The sequence below is a fragment of the Schistocerca cancellata genome, chromosome 2, assembly GCF_023864275.1.
Source record: "Schistocerca cancellata isolate TAMUIC-IGC-003103 chromosome 2, iqSchCanc2.1, whole genome shotgun sequence".
NCBI lineage: Eukaryota > Metazoa > Arthropoda > Insecta > Orthoptera > Acrididae > Schistocerca > Schistocerca cancellata.
The window spans coordinates 1,069,367,942-1,069,390,533 of record NC_064627.1 but is presented as its reverse complement, the minus strand read 5'-3'; the positions used below and the strand labels follow the sequence as shown (position 1 = coordinate 1,069,390,533).

General features: G+C 37.5%; 1 protein-coding gene across 4 annotated transcripts in view; it reads left to right on the top strand.

Annotated features, from left to right (window-relative positions):
* LOC126163067 (RNA-binding protein FUS-like) overlaps positions 1-22,592 on the top strand; it is a 123,611-nt gene that overhangs the window by 46,293 nt on the left and 54,726 nt on the right. For 3 of the 4 annotated variants that reach the window (XM_049919973.1, XM_049919972.1, XM_049919971.1), the window contains 3 exons: positions 1,427-1,719; positions 12,838-12,936; positions 14,087-14,911. In XM_049919973.1, coding sequence (XP_049775930.1) covers positions 1,427-1,719; positions 12,838-12,936; positions 14,087-14,148 — 454 coding nt within the window. In that variant the 3' untranslated portion in view covers positions 14,149-14,911. Of the gene's footprint in view, positions 1-1,426; positions 1,720-12,837; positions 12,937-14,086; positions 14,912-17,649; positions 17,719-22,592 lie in introns of those variants that run through there. The other variant, XR_007535152.1, reaches the window with a different exon arrangement.

The following is a 22,592-nucleotide window of genomic DNA, read 5'->3' as shown; positions in this document are numbered from 1 at the left end:
TCAGCTATTTGATGTTTCTATATTGGGATTGTGTTGGCAGTAATGATAGCTGCACCAGACTAGCAATTTTGGCCACTGTGGTTTGATGCCTTGTTAGCCCCACTTACACATATCAGATGTGGATGCCATATATCAGAAATTAGGAGCATCTTGTACAAAATTAAAAGTGCTTTCATATTCACACACTAGTGACAGTATGTAATTGACAATTTTGTTCTTTTATTCCTGTTACGCGTAGAAGGATGGGGCAAATCAATAAAATTTATGTATTTGACCCTCGGAAGTCAATTACCAGTTGGTGAAAAAACCAGTAATGATAAACTTCTATATGGTAGAATCTTGTGTTGCTTGCTTAATATCTACTGTAGAGAAAAGACTGGTTTGTAAGTGGTTTAACAAGCAGTGTTGCTTGCATTCAGCAAAGATTTGTTCTCCTTTTTTTTTTATTTTATTTAGAATTCACAATTAAATCATTAGATTCTGTAATTTGTTTTCCTTCATAAAAAGGCTTGTAAATGCAAAATTACTGGAGGAAAAGACACTTCAGACTGAGAGGATTGGACGCATTTTGATTAGAGATGTTAAGATGTGCTAGATATGTAATAGAGACGTGTGAGTGGCAAGTAATTATTTCCCAGCTCTGGTTTTCCTGGTGTGGTATAACAGTTGTTAAAGTGCTTACCATCTGTTCGCGGACATATTTCTGTTGGGATCCTATCCTCCCCACATATCATTAACTGTGTCAAGCATTTTCTGGGTCTCACATTTGGTCTTCACCCTTGGTCATTTATCTCATTTTCTGGCTGGTCTTTTCTGATCCATTCGCACAATGTGCCCATACCACTAGTTCATTTCTCTTTATTACACTAGTAACATTCTTGTTTGCTAGGGCAATGTTGCTTCTGCATCTGTGTTTCCCTTGCAAAATACTCTTCAAGTATTTTGGTAGTGAAATGGATACCTAGTGGTATCAACCCACTTTCAGAGAACAATTTAATGGAGTCATACTAGTATTTGGTATATTGTAATTGATTTTTGGTGTAATTCTACTTTGAGCCACGATAACTTAAGAGATAGTCACTACACACATGCTCAGTAATTGTTGGATTTGAACAATAAACAGATTTAAATAAAAATTGCACTGTGGGCGAGTCCTTATGGGTGGCACTTACGATTTTATTGTGATTGCTGTTGTTAGTCTCATCGAATACGTTTCTCAGGAGTTGGGTTAATCCTCGTGTGTATTTGATTTCACAGCAGTGGTCAATCACAAAAAAAGCTTTGATGCACAATGTAAATATTTACACCCTTCGTATTCTGAAGTAAAAGATTATAAGGTTATTAAGAGGTTCTGTTTTGAATGTTATGATTCACTACAATAAATTTCTTATAAAATTGTTGTAATAATTATATGACTGCTTTTTAGGGGAGATCCAAATGCATATCAGCCCCAGTCATTCCCACCTGAGCACGGTTCTGCTCATTATGATGCTCCAGTAAATGAACCACCTGCATATGGTGCACCACCATATGGACCAGGATCGGGTTCAAATCAGTCATATGGGGGTGGCTATACAAGCTCAGGCTATGATGGCGGAGATTATGCATATAATGCTCCACCGCCAGATACACGAACAGGTTACGGTGCTCCTCCCCCAGCACCTTCTGGTGGCTATTCAGCTGCACCACCAGAGCCGTATCCATCCTACAACAAACCAGGTAAGTGTTGCTGTATGTTGTAATCAGATTTTCAGTGAATTACATGCTATAAGAATGGACCAGAAAATATGGCATCTATTTTTGTTGAAATTAGCGTCTATTTTCTTTGTTTGTAAATTAGATGTGGAAGTTTAAAAGGTTGCCACACTGTTAGTGCAAATTGGGAGCTTTGACTGGAGTTTCTGTTTTCATAAAAACTTCCTTTTTCTTCCAAAATGGCCTTTTGCTTCCTTTGTTTGGCCGTATTTAAGCTTTCAAAAATGAACGTTCTCTTGAAAAGCAGGAGCATTTTCCCACCATTTAAGTGAATGTGTCTTCGATTTAAGATGTTTTTGGACATTCTTTTCTCGCCCAATTTGAAGAGGAAAGTCTGCGTACCATTAATTTCGACTTATCGTGGGCATTTATAGCCCTATATCCATGCTTGACATCGCTACAGACAGAACTGGCAAGGCACGTAGCGTAAAGTAGAACCAAATGTATGTCAGCTAGATTTTAACGTTACGGGAAACATTTTTGGTGCTGTTGAAAAAATTAAGTTTCTTGTTCTCCAGTCACTTAGTGTGGGTGCTATAGGATATAGTCTCAGATGGTGGCAAGTGTAAGCAGACTATAATTTTGACTGACAAAGGGGAAGGAGTGGTGCAGCGAAACATATCCCACCTCCATTTTGCTGTGCAGCAGTTTACAGCAGAACTGACACATTGTCACAGGGATCGCCAATCTTTCCTCGTGTTGTAAGGGTCGTAATAGTGTCCTTGATATACCAGGATTAGTCACTGCCCTTATTTCAAAATAAGAAAACAAGCAAAGCATTGGGGATGGGCTACTGCGCAGTTACCTTTTGAAGATAACAGAATATTGTTAATGACAGCTCAGGTCCAAGCTCTAGTTGTATTCTATGCAATTACAGTTCAAAACATTTGCTGCCTAATTTGCCATGTTAAAACTGTCTGCATTATACTGTTTCTTGAACTTTAGATAACAAAAACTATACGTTTCTTCCTTATAAAATGCTAGGTGCCGTAGCAGAGTACTAAGTTGCGTTGCGTGTTGTATATCGTAGAGAGACCATTCGACTGTTTGCAATTGGAATGGCACCAGATCATTGGCATATTGATACATCATTGCATCCGTCCATTTCATTTCGCACATAGGTTCTTGCGCACATATCTTTCCAAATTGGGCTTCGCCAGATGTTTAATGCCAGTAACTGCTTACATTTTCGATATTCTATGCAAAAGTAAAGATTTTTCTTATTTAATAAAATTGCAGCCAAATAGCCATATACAGTTACTTTGCGTAACATTTTACATTTACATTTTACATTTTTGCATATTTATTTATCGATTTCACTCTTTTATTGCACACAGGCTTCGTTACACAGTTCATACACATGTTGCGGTTGGGTCGTGGTAAGTTTTGTTTTTGCAGATTAGATGATGAAAGCCGTGAGTAGAAAGTCTAGTTACAACATGTCGCTGTTCGAAGTTTGGTGCTGTCCATGAGCGGTTCGTCATTGCTTCGGTGCCATAAAACTCCGGCCATATTTTTTCTCGTTTGTCCTCCATGATCTTCAGTTGCTTTCTGGAAGCCCTGGTGTGTGGCATCATATATCGAAGTCTGATGTCTTCAATTAGGAATGTCTCTCTCGCTAGCAGGTACACTAGTCTAGATCTTGTTGTCTTTGAGAGACCTAGTGCTCTTTTTAGATAGGTCGATTTTACCTTTTCTAGTGTTTCTAGATTTTTTTCTGTTAGGTGGTCCCATATAACCTCCATCCCATAGGCCAGGATTGGCAAGATTTTTGCGTTTTCAACCTGTCTCCAATAAATAGTTCATCTGGTTACAATTCACTATGGAACAGCGTCTGTTAAGTAATCTCAAATTTTGAGGCATCTGTTTTGCATTATCGGAAAAATCTCTGTTAAACTGCCTAAGGAAAGGTCTCCTTTTGTGTTGCAAAGTTTCATTAGTACTCATATGGATATAAAGATGGCACTTGTATTTTAATTAGGTTGTAAAGGCTTCATTTCAACTGGTTAATACAGTATTTAAAATGTCAGGGTTATCAAAAGTTCAAAGGACATTATAACTGAATTAGTGTGTGCACAGGCATTTAACTTTATAAAAGTAACATTAATTTTGAATTTTGTGAACTGAAATGTTTGACTTACTCTTGTGTAAAACCTATGAGGTATCTTCTGTTAAGCTACCAAATGAGGCAGTTACGAAACTTGATATGAGATGCGTTTGGGATGACATTGGTCTAAATACATATGCAGCCATCCAGGCAAGTTATCTGTAGTTTCCCAAAATTACTTGAGGTGAATGCCTGTATGGTTCCTTTGAAAAGGACATTACTGATCTATTCACCAGTCTTAGCTTGTGTTCCATCACTATGACCTCACTGTTGACATTGTCAAACTTCTGCCTCCTGTTCAGTTGCTGGTTGCATTCTGCGCAGTTTTATTAAGATAGGCTGAATCTACATTATCTGAGTCCTTTAAATAATGAAAGGTTTTCTATAAACAAAAAATGATAATTTTCTCTATATGAAGATAGTAACTGTTCTCGAAAGAACAGATACCATTGCAGACCGCGCAGCTTCTGTAGAATAATTGATAATTAATTGAAACCCTCAGCTGCCGACACGTGTTGTTGACATACCTTGATGGGGGACAGCTGAAAGTGTTTTCAGCTGTCCCCGTCAAGGTATAGCAACAACACCTGTCGACAGCTGAGGGTTTCAATAAATTATCAAATTATAATTTTCATTGACTGGTGTTTTCTCCCTAAAAAAGTTGTAGAAAATTGATCGTACTTCCTTTGTGCAAACATAGTAGGATTGCTGAGCAATTAATATGCTGCTGTGCAATCTTGTGTTGTGTGAGAGACTACATGGGAGAGACCTAATGTATCTCCAGGCTGTTAAAGTATTGTGCTCATAAGGAGGCAAGTGATAGGGAGATAAGATACACAGTAGTGACAAACTACCATTTGATGCACCAGTGAGTGTGTCATAAATTTTGCTTGTGGGTGCATGTATAACATTTTATGATTGCTTAAACAAAATGGATCATAAGGTACCAAAATAGTTTTTCGCACATATCTGAAGCTATGTGACTGGATTGAAAACTTGTAACTTTTAATATTCAGAATGAATTAGTGATAATATTATGAAAAGGATAGATTGCTACTCTCCATAAAGTTCAGATATTTAGTTGCAGACAGGCACAACAAAAAGACAGCTAAACTTTTGGCCAAAAATCCTTGTTCTGAATTAGTGTGCGCACTCGCTCGCTCGCTCACTCACTCACTTGCTCACTCGCGAGTGTTGGATAATAAAATCACAATTTGCAGATTAAATGGGTATTTAAGAAAGTGTTCAATAAAAATTGTAGTAGTATATAATAAGGTTTCTGCATAAACGGCAACCTTGGTCCACATGTGGCAGTTATCTCTTATTGTAGAAAAACTGTCGAATTCAACAAACATGAAAAAAGTGTCGGTCAGTCAGTCAGAATAAAGAAAATAAACCGCACATAAGCTCCATTACAAATGAGACCAGTGGCAGGCTCAGATTTGTTGGCATTGAGAAACTGTAGTATCCTCAAGCTTTTACATGAAGTATTAGTGATACTTCATTCACTATCTGGTCTAGCATTTTTTCAATCTTTTTGATCTTTACTTATTTAGTCAAAGGAACATTTTTAGTACATTGTTTGTAGTCAACACAGGACAAGCGTAAATATAATTGGAGTACTACAATCATTGCGACCAGTGGTTATTCAGGTTTAAAAGATCTTTAAAATTAGAGACAACCCCTCAGCTATAGCAGACTGATATATGGCACATATACACACCAAACAGAAAAGTGTTAAATAGTTTCCAAGGTCTCTGGCTCTACTTGTAGTAGAAAGTGTGTGTGCGTGCGTGCGCGTGCGTGTGTGCCACATTTGTCAGCTGTAGGTGAACTGTTGCATTCCCTTACGTTATTTATTGTTCCAGCCAGGAATTTCAGAGTTATTCACTAAAATAATCAAATGTTTTAAAAATATAATTGACTAGAAACAAGTCTACTCTCAAAGTGACAGCAGGAGTGCAAAATACATAACTTCAGGAGATACGAAAGCTTTTGGAGCTAATGGCTTCTTCTTCTGGCAGAAGGACTGAAGGGGGCAAAGGAAAAGGAGTGGTGAAGCATAGGGAATGGGGAATTACAGAAAAGTTGCTCAGAACTCCAGTTCGGGGGATGGAAGTTTGTTTTTTCATCCTAGTATGTATCCCCTAACCCAGGGTTGTGGGTGGCTTTTCTGTTATTCTCCCACTATCTAAACTGCCACTCGTTTTTTCTTCTTTTTTGTTCCTCCCCCTTCAACCCTTTTGTCAAAAGCTGCCGCCATGGGCTGCAAAAGCTTGCATATTTCCTTAATTTTCGCATGTGTTTGCTCCTGCTACAATTTGCTGAGCATGTTGCTATTCAGATTTAATTGGATACTTTCACAAGGGTTTTCTTAACAGAATTAAAAACTAAACATTTCCTTTTTTAGTTTCAACAACAAAGAATTTCACTGCTTATAAAACTTTTAGGTTCCTTAACTGAAGGGAGATTTTTAGGTCCCTTAACTGAAGGGAGATTTTTAGGTCCCTTAACTGAAGGGAGATTTTTAGGTCCCTTAACTGAAGGGAGATTTTTAGGTCCCTTAACTGAAGGGAGATTTTTAGGTCCCTTAACTGAAGGGAGATTTTTAGGTCCCTTAACTGAAGGGAGATTTTTAGGTCCCTTAACTGAAGGGAGATTTTTAGGTCCCTTAACTGAAGGGAGATTTTTAGGTCCCTTAACTGAAGGGAGATTTTTAGGTCCCTTAACTGAAGGGAGATTTTTAGGTCCCTTAACTGAAGGGAGATTTTTAGGTCCCTTAACTGAAGGGAGATTTTTAGGTCCCTTAACTGAAGGGAGATTTTTAGGTCCCTTAACTGAAGGGAGATTTTTAGGTCCCTTAACTGAAGGGAGATTTTTAGGTCCCTTAACTGAAGGGAGATTTTTAGGTCCCTTAACTGAAGGGAGATTTTTAGGTCCCTTAACTGAAGGGAGATTTTTAGGTCCCTTAACTGAAGGGAGATTTTTAGGTCCCTTAACTGAAGGGAGATTTTTAGGTCCCTTAACTGAAGGGAGATTTTTAGGTTCCTTAACTGAAGGGAGATTTTTAGGTTCCTTAACTGAAGGGAGATTGAATACCGTATTTACTAGAGTCTAAGCCGCACCTAAAATTTGAGACTGGAAATTCAAGGGGAGAGAAAAGTCTTAGGCCGCACCTCCAAATCGAAACAAAGTTGGTCCATTGTAATATGAGACACAATTTAGGTCGAATGAATGACGATACAGCTACAGTAGTTTGGTTTGAGTCGTAAGCTTAGCAGTTAAGCTTCACCATGTAGCCATAGCTATGCGTCAGGTGCTCCGTCCATATTTATACAGGTACCCTTCCTTCTTCACGTGCTTCGTCTGGTTTGAATCAATTTCTTATTTTGCTTTGATCTGATAAGTGCAGTTTTCTTTGTTATAGGTGTTTACATCACTCTAAGCTGAAAATGCATTACTGTACTGTGTCATCCATCGTTTGCCGCATTCTGATAGTCCGTGTTTACGGCCTGTCGCCGATCGCGGCATGGCTCGCTTTTGTGCGCGCTACCGCCGCTTAAAATTAAAAAAAAGAGAGGAATCGTCTCATTAGCGAAACAATGGCAAGAGAGTGCTATTTGTTGTTACTTACACTGCTGCTTTCTTTGATAATGATCAACAAGAACCAAATAATAGACTGCGTATCATAGAATATGTTATGAACGAGAGTTAGGCAAAAATTTTTCTCCGTTTGAAAATCTTTGCGGCCACTTCTTTAGTATATCAAATTCTGCACAGAAATTAGTCATCTTAGATTTAAAAATCTAGTCAGTTGCCGTGCTTCATTTCTGACTGTATCACTATTAGGCATAAGAATAATATGAATATAAACATGACACGGTACGTATATTCTTCCGCGTTTGCTGTTGTCTCACTCTAGTTTCATAGTTCATTAGGCAGACAGGATTTAAATGAGATAGCAGCAAACACGAAAGAGTACATGGCAAAATGTTTATATTCGTATTATTCTTATGGTGAAGAGAATACTGCATGCGATTCACATTTCATCAGCTTCATATTAGCAACCATCTCTTCTCACAGGTAGGAAAAAATTCAGAACATACGAGTTGGCCATATTGACAAACATCCCAAACAGCCTTGCCAGTCGGATTTTCGTAGTAGATTGAAATTCTGCTACATTCGAAGATGAACAATACGGAATTTGTATTTACTTCGTTGGATAACGTATGAAATTGCAGTGGTCGAAACTTGGGGCGGAGAAAAAAAGCTCGTCTTCCACCTTTTTTAAAAAAAATTTTTTACTGACGCAGAGGTTTTGGCGCCAGTATTTATCTTTGTGCCTACAAAGCATGCCTGTGTAGCGCTACATATATTCGACGGCAGAAGTTAGTTGTGGCAGCACCTACCAACATTTTTCAGAACTTCCGCTTGCTTTGCACTCGATTCTAAGCTGCAGGCGGTTTTTTGGATTACAAAAACCGGAAAAAAAAAGTGCAGCTTAGATTAGAGTAAATATGGTAGCCATTTCAGTGCCTCATGTTCAGCCAGTATCACTGCAAAAATTTCCTAACACCCTCAGGGAGTTGTGAACCAATCCATAATCCACTGGCAGCAATCCAAATGGAAGTTTCATTCTGACTTACCAGGAGATAAGGCACACACCTTCCTAGGCCAATTCAGTAATATAAAATATTTCTGAACAACAGTTTAAATTGCACTGTTAACTTCTCAACTGAAACACAGTTCATCAACCACATGTTTGCAAACAGCAGTGCTATTGCCATCTGTGACTTAATGATGAATGAGTTGTGAGCTTTGTTTCCATCAGTGCCATGGCCACTGCAAAAAAGTTCTACATGTCTGATCTCTTGTTTCTTTGCTGATAACTGACTTGGTTAGCTGGTTAAAATCATGTGTGACTGAACTCATTTTTTCACAAGAATAAGGTATTTTGCAACACCAATATTTCCTTAACTTCCCACCACCACCCTTACCATGTTGACACCCAGCTATTACACAATTCATTCTGGAATACAAACCCTTTAAAGTGGCCTTGAAGTGGCAGTTAATATTACTGTTATTTATTACCAGGTGCCTTCATTCCACATTTGTAATAATTTGAAGCCCATTTGTGTTTTTTTGTTTGTCCAGTGTGAATCTTAACTTAACCAACAATAAGAGTAGCGTATATAGCATTGCATTAGCCATTAACAGGATTGCCACAAGTTTAGGAAATCAGGGAGTATATCACATCAGGGAAATATCAAGCAAACTTAAGAGTTAAGAGGAAAAAAGAAAAGGAAAAGAACACCTTCAAAAATATTTTTCTTTTTGTTTCAGTAGATGAAATGGTTTCTTTACTGAGGTGTCATGCATCATCACTGGCCGGATGCAGCTGTGTGTGTGTGCCACTTCCCTACTCCCTCATTCTTACTGTTTCTCTCCTTCCTACCACTCCCCTTAGCTTGCAGTCTGTGCTGCCACCACTTTTTTTGCCACTAGCTTAGCAGCTGCCAATAAGAGGCATGGAGTCCTGAGGAGTGGTTTGTTTGAATGTGTGCATGAGTTGTCTGAGTGATTGTGTGAATGAGTGTGTGCTCTCGTCTTTCGACAGAAGCTATCGCTGAAAATTTAGTTGTGCAAGTGTAATTGTCTTTTCTACTTTTCAGTCTGCAGCTCAGCAATCATCTATACTTTGAGTTGCTATCTGTCCTACTATTATTGATTCTCGAGAGTATTTGAATAAGTTATCTGTTGCATGGATTGATTACTGTGGTCTCGTTTCATCAACATGCTGCCTATGGCTCATGAGTAGCTAGCCACGAGTGGATTTCCGCGACGGCCCAAAACCACTGGCCGTATGTGCAGGTGTCTGTAATGGCTTGGGCCTGCCAATCCGAAGCACATTCAGTTCCCACTGATGCGCAGACACTGCCCATCAGATATAGTCTCGGCGATATGCTAGCAGGCCGGATCTGTGTGTGGGGGGTCTCTCTCTCTCTCTCTCTCTCTCTCTCTCTCTCTCTCTCTCTCTCTCTCTCTGTGTGTGTGTGTGTGTGTGTGTGTGTGTGTGTGTGTGTGTGTGTGTGTGTGTGTGTGACGAAAAGTCAACAAGCAAATCTCTTAGGTGGGGATGAGGGCTGTTCCCACGTCCACAAACTTTAAGCTGCTTCTGCCAAGTACACCAAACTAGCAGTAGTTACTTGCTGAGAGTGTTCCCATATAAAACATGCAGAAGTAACTTTCTGCAACCAACTTGCTGAAGTTTATTTGGTAGGAGAAAGCAAGCTCTCCCCCAATGCACCAAATGCCTGCTGAGACAAATGGTGAAGGCTAGCAAGCTCTGCCAATCTCTGTTCTAGTACTAAATTTAAGGTTTGTGCTTGGAACTGAGCTTCGAAATATGTTAGTGACATCTCACTACATGTAGTAACCCTTTCTCTGACGAGTCCTAGATACACTGTCCGCAAATGATCCAGAATCCATCAGTGTTTTTGAACCATAAGAATCCATCAGTGTTTTGAATCATCAATACCCATACTTAATGGAGGGTTGCCACAGATATCCCGAAGTGAAATTCCCTGATACTTCCTAGATTTCCAGACAAATTCTAGCATCTTTCCCCTACAAATTTTGAGATCTCTATGGTAAGTTAAGATGTAAGTTGACAGTCTGTATTCGCAGCTACGGTACAAGAAACAGGGCAAATGAAGAAATGCCTAAAAACTTGCGAACAGATGGCCTTTCCTGAAGGGAGCAAAAATCTTAAGTACTAACATCAACATAATATGTAATGAACTGTTTTTAGATGGAGAAAGCAGGCCAAACAGTATGTGTTTTTCATTCAGACCACTGATGTTATTTTATTTCAATAAAACAAAACACATTTGGTGATAAAATTACACATTTCCTTGGAGTTGCAAGACAGATTTAAAATACCTTCACTGATTTCATAAAAATTACACATTTCCTTGGAGTTGCAAGACAGATTTAAAATACCTTCACTGATTTCATAAACAACTTCAGAAAAAGGTAGGCCACTTGAAGAAAGTGTAAAGGTGGGGAAGAATTGCATAAACCAAAACTGTAGGTGACTGCCAACAAAATGTTGGCTCTACTATGTTTGTTATGGTTGGTTACTACCCTTGTGTTATATCTATTATTTTACAGGTATTTTGTTGTTTTTCTTCTGAGGAATATACATATGTAGCATACAAACCATCAGTGACTGCCACAATTTTCGCCAAAATGTACTAAAACAAAATGTCTATAAAATGCCACATTGTACATCGTGCTAGTAGTGAGGCAGTAAATTCCTGAAATCCATCGCCAATGTCCATGGATAAACCATGAAAATCCGCTGCATTACGACACGATCTGACGATAGGCTCTAGCAGCAACCTTCCTTCTGCTCATTGTGTTCTATTACAACAGCTATAATATAATTTGTCATTTATACAAAGAAATGCTTCTTTTGAAGGCACCCATCTGTATAATGGGCTTTCACAAATCATTACTTCAGCATGAAATGCGCTAATCTGTACTAGATTTGGTTGTAGGTTGATACGACCTGACGTCAAAAATAAAAATTCCTCCTCAAGATGCCCCATAACATGACAATTTCCACCCTCTTTTCTCACCCACTACATCCCTGACCGTGGGGGCAACAAGCTGTAGATTTCGAGCCTGTTGTCCTGTGTTTATGAAGGCTGCCAATTCAGTGTTTTAACTAGTATTATGTTAAAGGTTTTATTTACTATAGTTTCATAATGATTATCAATGATAAATCTGACTTTAGAACACTAATATCTTTTTGATGTGGTTTCACGAAAGATGTTTGCTTACTTGTTTCATTTACTCTATTGGACACGATCAGAACTAAGGCATTTATTTGTTTGTCAGCATAGCATAGCATAGCGCACGCGTGCGCAAAAGTCGTTTGTGAAACCACATGAAACAAAATTTTGTTATAATGTGAGACAATGATAATCATTACAAAAATTACTGTAAATAAGACTAAAAAAAAAACCACTGATTAAAACATTGAATTGGCAGTCTTCGTAAAAGGAGAACAACATGCACGAAAGCTACTGCTTGTTTTCCCCATGCTTTCCTTTATTTTATACTTTCTGCGTTTTACACTTTATGGTCAGTCCACTGAAAAAGTTAAAAGTGGGTTTTACTGTAAACACATTGTTTGTGGAATGTGTGCGAGAAATACAGAGCCATTAAAAGGTGATCTCTTGGTTCTCACTTTTTCACGTAAACATCTCTAAAAACTCTGATTTTGGTCACTATTTTTCTTCAATAATAATTCAACAACGATGGCAGCTATCCTGCTTTTTTAGCGTGACTCTATAGACGCCCACAAATTTGCGTGATAATCGTGATTTAACTTCATGCTGGTGACAGCACTGTGTGCTCTAAGCCAAGAGCAGTATATTCGGAAGACAGTGTGTTTTAAGATTACAGCTTTATTTTCCTAAGAAGAGAGTGTAATGTAAATGTTGATAACCTTAACTCTTAAAAGTAGTAGTTGATATTTCTTAAACTTCGGCTAGAAAATTTGCAGATACCTTTCATATAGTCCAAGAAGATAAAATTAAATAGATCCTACATATTGTTAAATGGGATCATCATCACAGTCCATTGTTGATTGAAATGGGAATATGTTAATAGTGATACGATTATTGTCTGAAATGGGAAAATGTTAATGATAAAATTAATGTCCCCTTTGTCATTCACTTGTGTAATTGTGTAGGTGCAATGTGACTTTGACCAGATGTCATTGACACAAGCATTTACTGCTAAAAATGGGGTGAGTTTCTTGTACTGTATAAAGAAAGTGGAACAGCAGTGTTGCTACCATGTCCTTGTTTGTGTACTAGAACCAGAGTGAAAGACTGCTTAACAGATCGACCAGTTGCAGGTTTATGCATAAGTCATATGATGTTTCTGTAAAATTGTTCCAGCACCAGCTCATGATGCGTATGGTGGTGGTTACAGCAGTGGTGCTGGATACAACACTGCATCTGGTTATGATGATAGAGGATATTCAACAGGTGCTTATGGTATGTATACAGTAATTATAACATCGTGAAACCATTAATAATTGCAAGGATATAGTTCAAAGGAAGGTCACTGAAATTGTTGATGATAAATTGCTAAAGTCAATTGGCAAGTTTCTGAGATTTTAATTTGATGGAAACTTAATCCTGCAAAAGATTTGCACAAAATTCAAACAATAGACTTCCTTTGAGCTTTATAAACGTTGATTGAATAGCTTAACTTTGGGCTTCGGTTGTCATATAACACTTTTCTTGGACGATTTGCCTTCAGCAAAAATAATGCAGCCATTACTGAAGCCGTAATGTTCTTTAGTTTGTGTTTGTTGATGCATCAATTTGGAGAACTAATGTCGGGGAAGTTCGTGAAATAAGACAAATATGACAAATGGTGGTAATGTTACCTTCTTATAAAAACATTTTGCAAAGCTGTTGTTGAAGGTGAATGGTGTATTTTTACCATTATGATTAAATTACACTTGAAATTTTTTAGCTGTGATGATACAAAATGCAAGTTGACATATCATTTTAGCACTCAAACGAAGTTACATTGTAGGAGATTTGTACTGTAGGCATTTTGTATCAGTGGGGATACAATAAAATCCACGTACAACAAAAATACCAAGAAATTGTGTAAGCTTCATGAGGCAAGAATATGAAAGCAGTTGATGTATAACATAATTACTGGTCAGTTGTAGTGAGCTGAGAACTTTGTGCTCAGTTGTGTTAGGAAAAGTACAAAAAAGAAGCATTTAAGTAGATGTAACAAACCCTAAGCTGACAAGCCCATTTTGATGAAAAAGTGCTAACCACGTGATAAAGGTGTAAAAAGTACAAAACGTGGAAAAGTCATAAACATACTTTACTGAACAATGTAGTCTCGAATTACCTGTAGTGATGATAAGTGTTTTGAAGACACAGTGAAGATGGTACAGTAGCAAAATGTCAGAATAATGGAGAACTTCAAAAATGCTTGTTACATTTAATCATCCATGTCATTCTTAACAAACATAAATGCACTCACTGCCTCTGGTGATATATTTCCAACCTTTACTTGATTTCAAAAATTTCTTCTTTTTGCTGTTTTAGTATTAAGAGACAAATTAGAAAGGAAACAATTTTAAAAGATTGTATGTTGGTATTGAATTTATTGCAGGTGGCAGTTCTGCTGGCTATGGCCAATCACGTGATTATGGCGGTCAGTCACGCCGCTACTAAGAACAAACAAAATGACTCAGTGTACTGTTATGGCCCTTAACCTGATAATGGTGTGATTAGTGAGGCCATTGAGTATCTGATTTCTTGCAACTTTGTGGTGTCCCTAACGAAAGTGATGTTTAAAGTAGCACCTTACAGTTTTAAGACTTTCTTGCTATTTTAATGAAAGGAAGATCTGAACTGATCACCCCATAGGTTCTACAGTTTCTTTAATTAATGTAGAGTTGTGGTTTCTAGTACAGCATACTTCAAGAAATGTGTAGATTGTGGGTATTTCTTCTTACTGCAAGGTGTCTTTTAGATTATACATGTATAAGAGTAACTGTGGCATGACAGATGCCAGTAGTAATTTATTTCGAAGATTTTTACTTAGTTCTTGGCACACAAAATTTATACACACTTTTTTCTTTCACTTGACTGTTGGCCTGCATTTGTATAATAAGTAAATTATCAGAATGACAGTTAACAGTTCTGTTATATAGTGGAGTAATGTCAGATGGTATTTGGAATTTGTTGAATTCCATGTTTCATAGCCGCCTTTAAACATTGTAATGAACATGACAACATTCCAGCAGTTTTTGTATTTATTTTTGAAGAACAGCTTGTCAGCAGTTACAGATAAAAGGACAACGAAAAGGATTATTTGAGACAGTGGTTTTATTACTTGACAGTTAATAGATCTGTTGATTTGTTTGTATCTAAAAATGTTCATGTTCAGTAATTAAATCAATAAAACAAAAATGACATACTAATAACAAAATGATTTAGAAGTTGTTTTATTTGATATACTGATCATAACCCCATATTATTACATTATCTCAACACTTCACGGTGCAGTGCATGAGAACTCAAATTGGGATGACATGTCTTACTGGTGTTGCAAGAGACATGCCTAAATCATCTTAAAATTTATGTACCCAAGCCTATCAATAAAGAGTATTTTTGTGTACATTACTTTCAGTGAGATCAGTATTAAAGTTGTTTTGCAAGAGTAGTTGAAAAGAGATTATACGGTTGTGATCTGAAATCAAATTATGATGATTGAATAATGCAAAATAGTTAGTTTTAAAATTATGTCTTCTTGGTGAGCAGTAAATATATATTGAAAGAAGAGGCAGCAATTAAGAGATTAATTCGTGTATGTACAGACCGGGTGTATTGTTGGAGGGAAGGTTACTTACATGAATTGAGAAAGATGAAAATTGAGATTGCAACTTAAAGCAACGTCTCCTAGTACTACGTTAGAAGAAAAATGTATCAGAGTTGAAATATTTCTTCCCATGGGAATGTTTTCACTGATGCTATCGTGGTCTAATTGGTCAGGTGAGTGATCACTGTCTCCATAATGTTTGACTGAGAAATATGCGTTAAAATGGGTACACTGAATTGAGCCTGTGAGTATTAAGTCCTTTAATACATTGAACATTTTGTAATAAATTTTGACAGCTTATTAAATAATGAAATTAAAATTTATCCTAATCAGTGACAATAATATATAGACAATCTACCCACCCATCAAATTACATAGTTCGTTGTAACAGGATGATTGGGAGATGCAGTTATTTTGCTAGACACATACAAATCTTTCTAATACATCACTTCAAGTTTAGCAAAGTGGGCTGAATTAGTGGTACGTACATTTAACAGCATCAAAATAATACAATAATTTGTCTAGTGCATAAAGGAGATTGAAACACACACACACACACACACACACACACACACACACACACACACACACACACACACTCTCTTCAGTGCTTATAGGGCTGCCCTTAATAATCGTAATGCTGTTATGTGGTAGTTTAGACAAACAAAATTCATTCTGTAATTATAGGTGCTGGTGAAATGTGTACAAAGATGAAATAATACAATCAAATTAGTCACAATTTGTACACATTTTGATCATCCGGTGGGGAGTTCTTTAGGGAAGTGAAAGTAAAATTTAGACTGTAAATTGAATTTTTTAGATGCTGAATGCCTAATGTGTGTAAAAAGATGTCATTGATGTTCTGCTAGAGTTTTAGTTGAAAACTTGGTTCTGTTATAGGAAGGTTTAAAACGTCTGATGCTTAGAATCCAGGTGCACTTGATATACACTGACCAGTAAAAAGAATCTATAAATTTCATTGAACATTTTACATGTCAGACTGTGCTTTCTTAATGGCAATTATTCTGAAGTTTGTTCAGAACTTATGCGTAATGTGTAAACGAGAGTTGTCAGATTATCCCAGACTATAATGGGTAACATAAACTGGATTTATGTAAGTAATTTGTACAAGACATTGTAGCATCTTCAAGGGCACATGTACATTTTACAGTATATATTTCATCTTTAGTGTGTTACACAGGGATGAAAACAAATTAACAAAAAAATAGAACACCAGGAGATAGTGCACACAAGATACATAAATTCAGGTGAGTGGCAGGTGCATAATATATATAATGGTTTTAAAGTATATTATCAGAACTTCTTTTTCATTGCCACTCTTTTAGAAATATATATAAGGCATTTCTTTTGCACTGTATGCACTTAGTGTTTAAACAATTAAAGCGTTTACTGCAGGGATATACCTGATCACAGTAAAGTAGAATGGAAAGAATTTGTTTGTGGCGCAATCCGTTTTACTAATAAGAATGACAGTCTTGGCCTCATGAAGCAATAAGTTGTAATTAGACAAAGGAAACTATAAAAAGTTTCCATGTTATTGTCAATTTATAGCAACATTCAACTATTATTCTCGTTGAGAGGAAGAGGTAGTCAAGTTGAGTAATTTTGGGTTTAAATTTCGCCTATGAGCCTGTTTTTTATGGAAGGGCATGATTACATGTTTGATATTGTATGTAATGAACACCATAATATGTTAAGTTTCTGTCAAGGACTGAAGCCAGCTTTTGTTAAATGGGTATTGCAGCATGCGTGGAACCATTTAACCCAGCTTGCTGTTACCATTGGTAAGATGGAGTGGATTACTAGTGAGTTTCTACGGTGCATCTATGAAATTGATTTGGTTCTCAAGTAGTGAAGCTTGTTGAATAAAGATTTGATTGATGATATATCCAGAATTCATTGAAAGCAGTCAAGTGACAGTCTTGATTCTGTTCGTCACTGTTATTGCAAAGTAATGAATAGTTGAGTGATGCAGTCAGGTTTCCTTAGTTCCGAATATTCTGTTGGTTTCATATTTTAAGTCCTATTCTTTCATAAAATGGTTATTATAAATGAGCCTGTAATTGTGTTACAGAATTCATTGGTCTTTTACTATGTCCATCAAGACAGCTGGTTGGCTGGCAAGAAATAGCTTGAATGAAACTCCATGCACGATAAAAAGACATTGCACTCTTCATCTGAATTAGAAATTTCAGGAACCCAATTAATACTTTAAAGTATTTAGTGACGTTGAAGCTATTGCCCATGTTATTTTACGTAAAAGCATTAATGGTTACTCATACCATAGATGTTTGCGCCTTCTTACTAATTTTTGTTACTTTCTATGACAGGTGTTTGGAGACCTCTGGGATAAAGCATTTCTCACTGCTGCCTCTGCTCCTCTACATGGGAAGAAACATGTAAGCTCCGCAATAGCTTTAAAACTGACTGAAGAACATTGTCGTGTGTGTGTGTGTGTGTGTGTGTGTGTGTGTGTGTGTGTGTGTGTGTGTGTGTGTGTGTTTCTCCCTCTCCTATGTTGGTAAGAACTCGTTCTTATTTTGGACTTGGAAGAATTTTTATAGGCTAATGTGGAGAAACTTCAGAACACAATGCCTTACTGCTGTAAGTTTATCCAAAAGAGTATGAAGTGGTGTTTGACAGTATAAGTGTAATATTTTGTGTAACTGTATAATACGTGCTGGAAACAAAAGTAAATTTACCTGACTTAAGGCTTAGATTTCATATTATTGTAGAAGGATAGGTTGCTACTTAAATACGGAGAAGATGCTGAGTCAAAGACCAGTGCAATGAAAAAAATTGCTACACATTTCAGCTTCTGGCCACAAAGCCTTCTGAAATAAAAGAAACACGCATGATCACTCTCTCTGCCTGCTGTGGCCAGTAAAGTTAGCTTTCTACATATCTATTCATGAACAATAATTATAGGAGAGATGTTTTCCGTTGATTGTTCCCTTCATTGTTGACAGAAGCTTTGTTGTTTCCTTGACTCTCTCTGCTGCAGATTTCTAGGCCTTTGGTATGGAGTGGAGAGATACAGGATTCAACTAGGTAAGTCAGGGGTACATGAACACAAGCAGCAGCTACTCCGGTGGCAGAATAAATTTTGAGTGCTCGTTGATATTCTTAGGCTTGACAAGTTAGAGGTTCTTTGAATGCTTACCAGTCAATATGCAGAGAATGAAATCTTACCACAGTGGAAAGAACTTCTAATGTCATGATTGTAACAATAAATGGCTGAAGCATTTGTCACTAAGTCCCTGGTTGTACTTCTCTGTATGGGTCCCAAAGTTGAAAGCTTCAAAATATTTGAGATATGGAATGTATATTGAAAAGACAGGTTAGATGTCAAGAAGAGAGGTTTCAAAAGTCTTCATTGTAATTTACAGAATATTATGCCAAGTGAAGTCAACAGATTCTCACTACAAAGGTTTGTAGATGTGAGTAACCACCTTCAGTGAAAAACGATAAATAATAACAATTTTTACTGTCCACCCAATTCCAATGTAACAGTTCTAGATTCATTCAAAGAATACCTTTGCTCAGTAACACAGAAGTATTGCATTCATGCAGTATTAGAGGCAGTTTTAATGTACAAAGTATAGAGGACAGTATCTATGGATTTGTTGCAGACGATATGGTCATTCAGTCTGTAGTAGTAGCTTTGAATAAATTTTCCAGAAGTGTCTTATGCAACTAGTGTGACAAGCCACGTTTAGCAGAAATATGGAGACCTTTTAGCTACAAGTACACTTGACCTTAGTGCTACTGTAGGTATAAAGAAAGGATTAGCACTCATGATGTCATCATAGACACGATGGTTGCTAATGTTAATAAATCCATCAATGTGATTTAGTTTTCATGCTGGAGAAGATAAGCAGTAGTTTGCGTTCTACTTCCACAGTAAATGGATGTCACATAGTTCAAATGTGATGGATGTAAAGAAATTGTGGGCAAGTTTAAATTATTTGAACATTGTGCTCTGGAGAAATGTGTGGTGATTCACTGGATTAAAGACAGAAAATATATGCCATGATTTAATAACAAAATTCAGCAAATGCTGAGAAAATATTGTTGCATTCATGGGTCAAAACAGAGTGCTTAAATGTTGACAGCCAGCAGTATAAAAATTTTTGCAGCATTCACCAAGATGAATGCATGAAGCAAGTGCTTCTACAGTCATACTTTAGTGAAAGGTAATGCCGAGAAGCCTAGAAATTTTTGATCCTATGTAAAATCACTGAGCAGATCAAAGGGATCTATTCAGTTATTTGTAGACTAATCTGGGTAGCAATATCATACAGCAAAAGGAAAGCTGACATTTTAAAGTTCACATTTAAAAAATCATCCTTGCAGGATTGCGCACTCTCCATTAGCAACTGGGGAAACTCCCTGATGGAGGACATGGAAGTACCTATACCTGGCATTGAAAACCAGCGGAAAGAGTTGGAAATATGTTGAGGAATCCCAGTTTGATTTTACAGAGTATTGCTTGGCATTTGTGCCAGATATGGCTTGCTTTTATTGTGAATCTCTTACCCAGCAGAAGGTCCCAAACAACTGGAAAAAAGCACAGATGACTCCAGTAGCTAAGAAGGGTAAAAAAGAACTGGACCCTAAAAATTACAGGCCAACAGCCTTAACATCAATTTCCTGTAGAATTCTTGAGCATAACTCTTACGCTAAAGTACAGGGTGTACATAAAGTGTGGGAACATTTTCAATTATTTATTGCACAAGAACCAAACATTGTACAGATATCACACACAAAATTTTGAAGAGAAACCCTGGAAGTTTTTTCACGTGTACCACCACAGCGTGGATTGGTAATTTGCCATAGTCAGCACTAGTAGTAAACCTGGTGAGTTCAGGTGCGGAGCGAGCTTGCTGTGTGTTGGAGTTCGACAAAAAAAGTGTGCTACAGTTGTTCAACGTACGTTTAGAACCAAGTATAGTAAGAAGCCACCAACAAGGAAGGCCATTTACCACTAGCACAACAAATTCCTTATGACTTTTTGTTTATGCCCAGAAGTGGACGTCCCAGTGTGAGTGAAGTGAATGGGGTTCGCATATGAGAGAGATTCATCGTCCCAGTGTGAGTGAAGTGAATGGGGTTCGCATATGAGAGATCTTCATAAGGAGTCCAAAGAAATTGGTACGCCATGCATCCTGTGAACTCGAAATGGCTCAGATGACTGGAAAGTCCGGTGACAGAAACTCAATGACAACAAAAAAGATAAGAGTTTTGAGTTTTGTTCGCAGTTGCAGCAATTGAATGAGGATGGGGATGGCATTGTTGATCACTTAATTTTTAATGGCAAAGCTACTTTCACACTAATGGGAAAGTGAACAGGCTTAATTGTTGAATCTGGGGCACAAAGCATCCACACAAATGCATCAGATTTGAGTGCGATTCTCCAAAGGTAAATATTTTTTGTACCTTGTCGTGTCGAAATCTGTACGGACCATTTTTCTTCGCAGAGAGCACTGTCACTGGATATTCCTACTTGAACATGGTGCGGTGATGGCTGATGCCTCAAATTCAGTTGGACTCTCTTTTCATCCTTGAGCAGAATGGGGCTCCACCCCATTTTCGTTGTGATGTTCGTCGGTACCTGAAGATGGAGCTGCCGCATCAGTGGATCGGCTGCGCTACAGAAGGGGACAGCTGTTTCATAACATGGCCTTCGTGATCACCAGATCTCACTCCGTGTGACTCTTTTTCTGTGGGGACACATTAAAGATCCGGTATATGTACTGCCTCTGCCACGTGATGTAGCAGAGCTCTGGGAAGGAATATGGGAAGCAACTGCCACAGTCGACGATGTCATGCTGGGACGAGTATGGCAAGAATTCGATTACCATATTGATGTCTGCTGGGTCATTCACGATTCGCATATAAAATCTTTGTAAAAAAAAAGAAAGAAAAACTAAAAATTTCAGAGTTTTGCTTATGTATGCAATACGTATGATGTCTGTACAGTGTTTAGTTCTTGTGCAATAAAAAATTGAAAGTGTTCCCGAACTTTGTGTACACCCTGTCTAATGATTTTCCTTGATGGGGAGTGAAGTGTGTGTAAACAAATAAATACAGATACACAAAGCATCCTCATGCACAACTCAACTTGCTCTTTTCTTGCAAGATATCCTTCGAACTATGGATGAAGGGCAACAGGCAAATTGCATCTGACAGTATCCCATTGCAACCTGTTAATGAAAATCAAAGTCTACAGAATTTTCTCAGATATAAGAGTAGTCCGAAAAGTTCATCTAATAGAATTCATCTTGGGTATTAACTGCTTCACCTATATTTGATCCTTCATTACTGTACCCTACTGGTTTGGGGTGCTAAAAGCCACATATTCAGTTGAAAAACTCTGAATCTTTTTTCCCCAACATTCGTTGCCTGTCAAAACAAAACACTGCTAAAAGGCAGTATGTTATGGATTAAAAACTGCCAGATTCCAAAATAGTGTATCGGTCCAAAACAAATCGTAGGATAGTGATAGTGAGAGCACGCGGCCAAGTCCCCCATACACTGTTCCATATAGATCAGAGAAGCAATCATTCTATCTGAAACTAAATTTTTGGAATTATCCACATTGGGTGTTCTTAGTGTCTGTGCCAGTTTTCTTGTACTTGGATCTGACCTTAGTAGCTGGTGTGAGTATAAAAATTGCACTGCCAGTCCTTGCGTATGCTACAGGTCTCAGGGTGACTGGACTTCATAGGTATACTAACCAAGAGGAATATTTAGGTGTAGATCATAAGCATTCATAGGTAGAAGTCTTATAAGATTTACAATCTTCATTTGTCTTGAGCGTTTAAATTGTAGTATTTTACGCACACTTTTTATAGATGTTAGGCGCCTTCAAGGGGCATCACCAAGGCATAAGTGTCGACATCCAGCAAGTGCTAATGCACTCACCTTGCCAAGCCTCGCCCCCTAGTATGTTACGTCACTGTATACACACAATGTGCATAGATGACAGATCTGGGTGCACAGTGTATTTTTCACACTGCATAAAATGTTTATAACACACATTACTATATCTCACCAGGATGTGCATCCTCAGTGGAATATGGTCATTCTCACGAATATACTATGCTGTGACAGAAACCTCAACTAAGACAGAAGGTGTCATGCAAAACTACTTTAATGCATACTTTACAATTAAATGTAATCTATCTGATACCATGTAACAATTTGTTATCCATTTCATTTATTCTCAATATATGGAATGTTTTCTTCAAATGTTCATGCATGATCATTT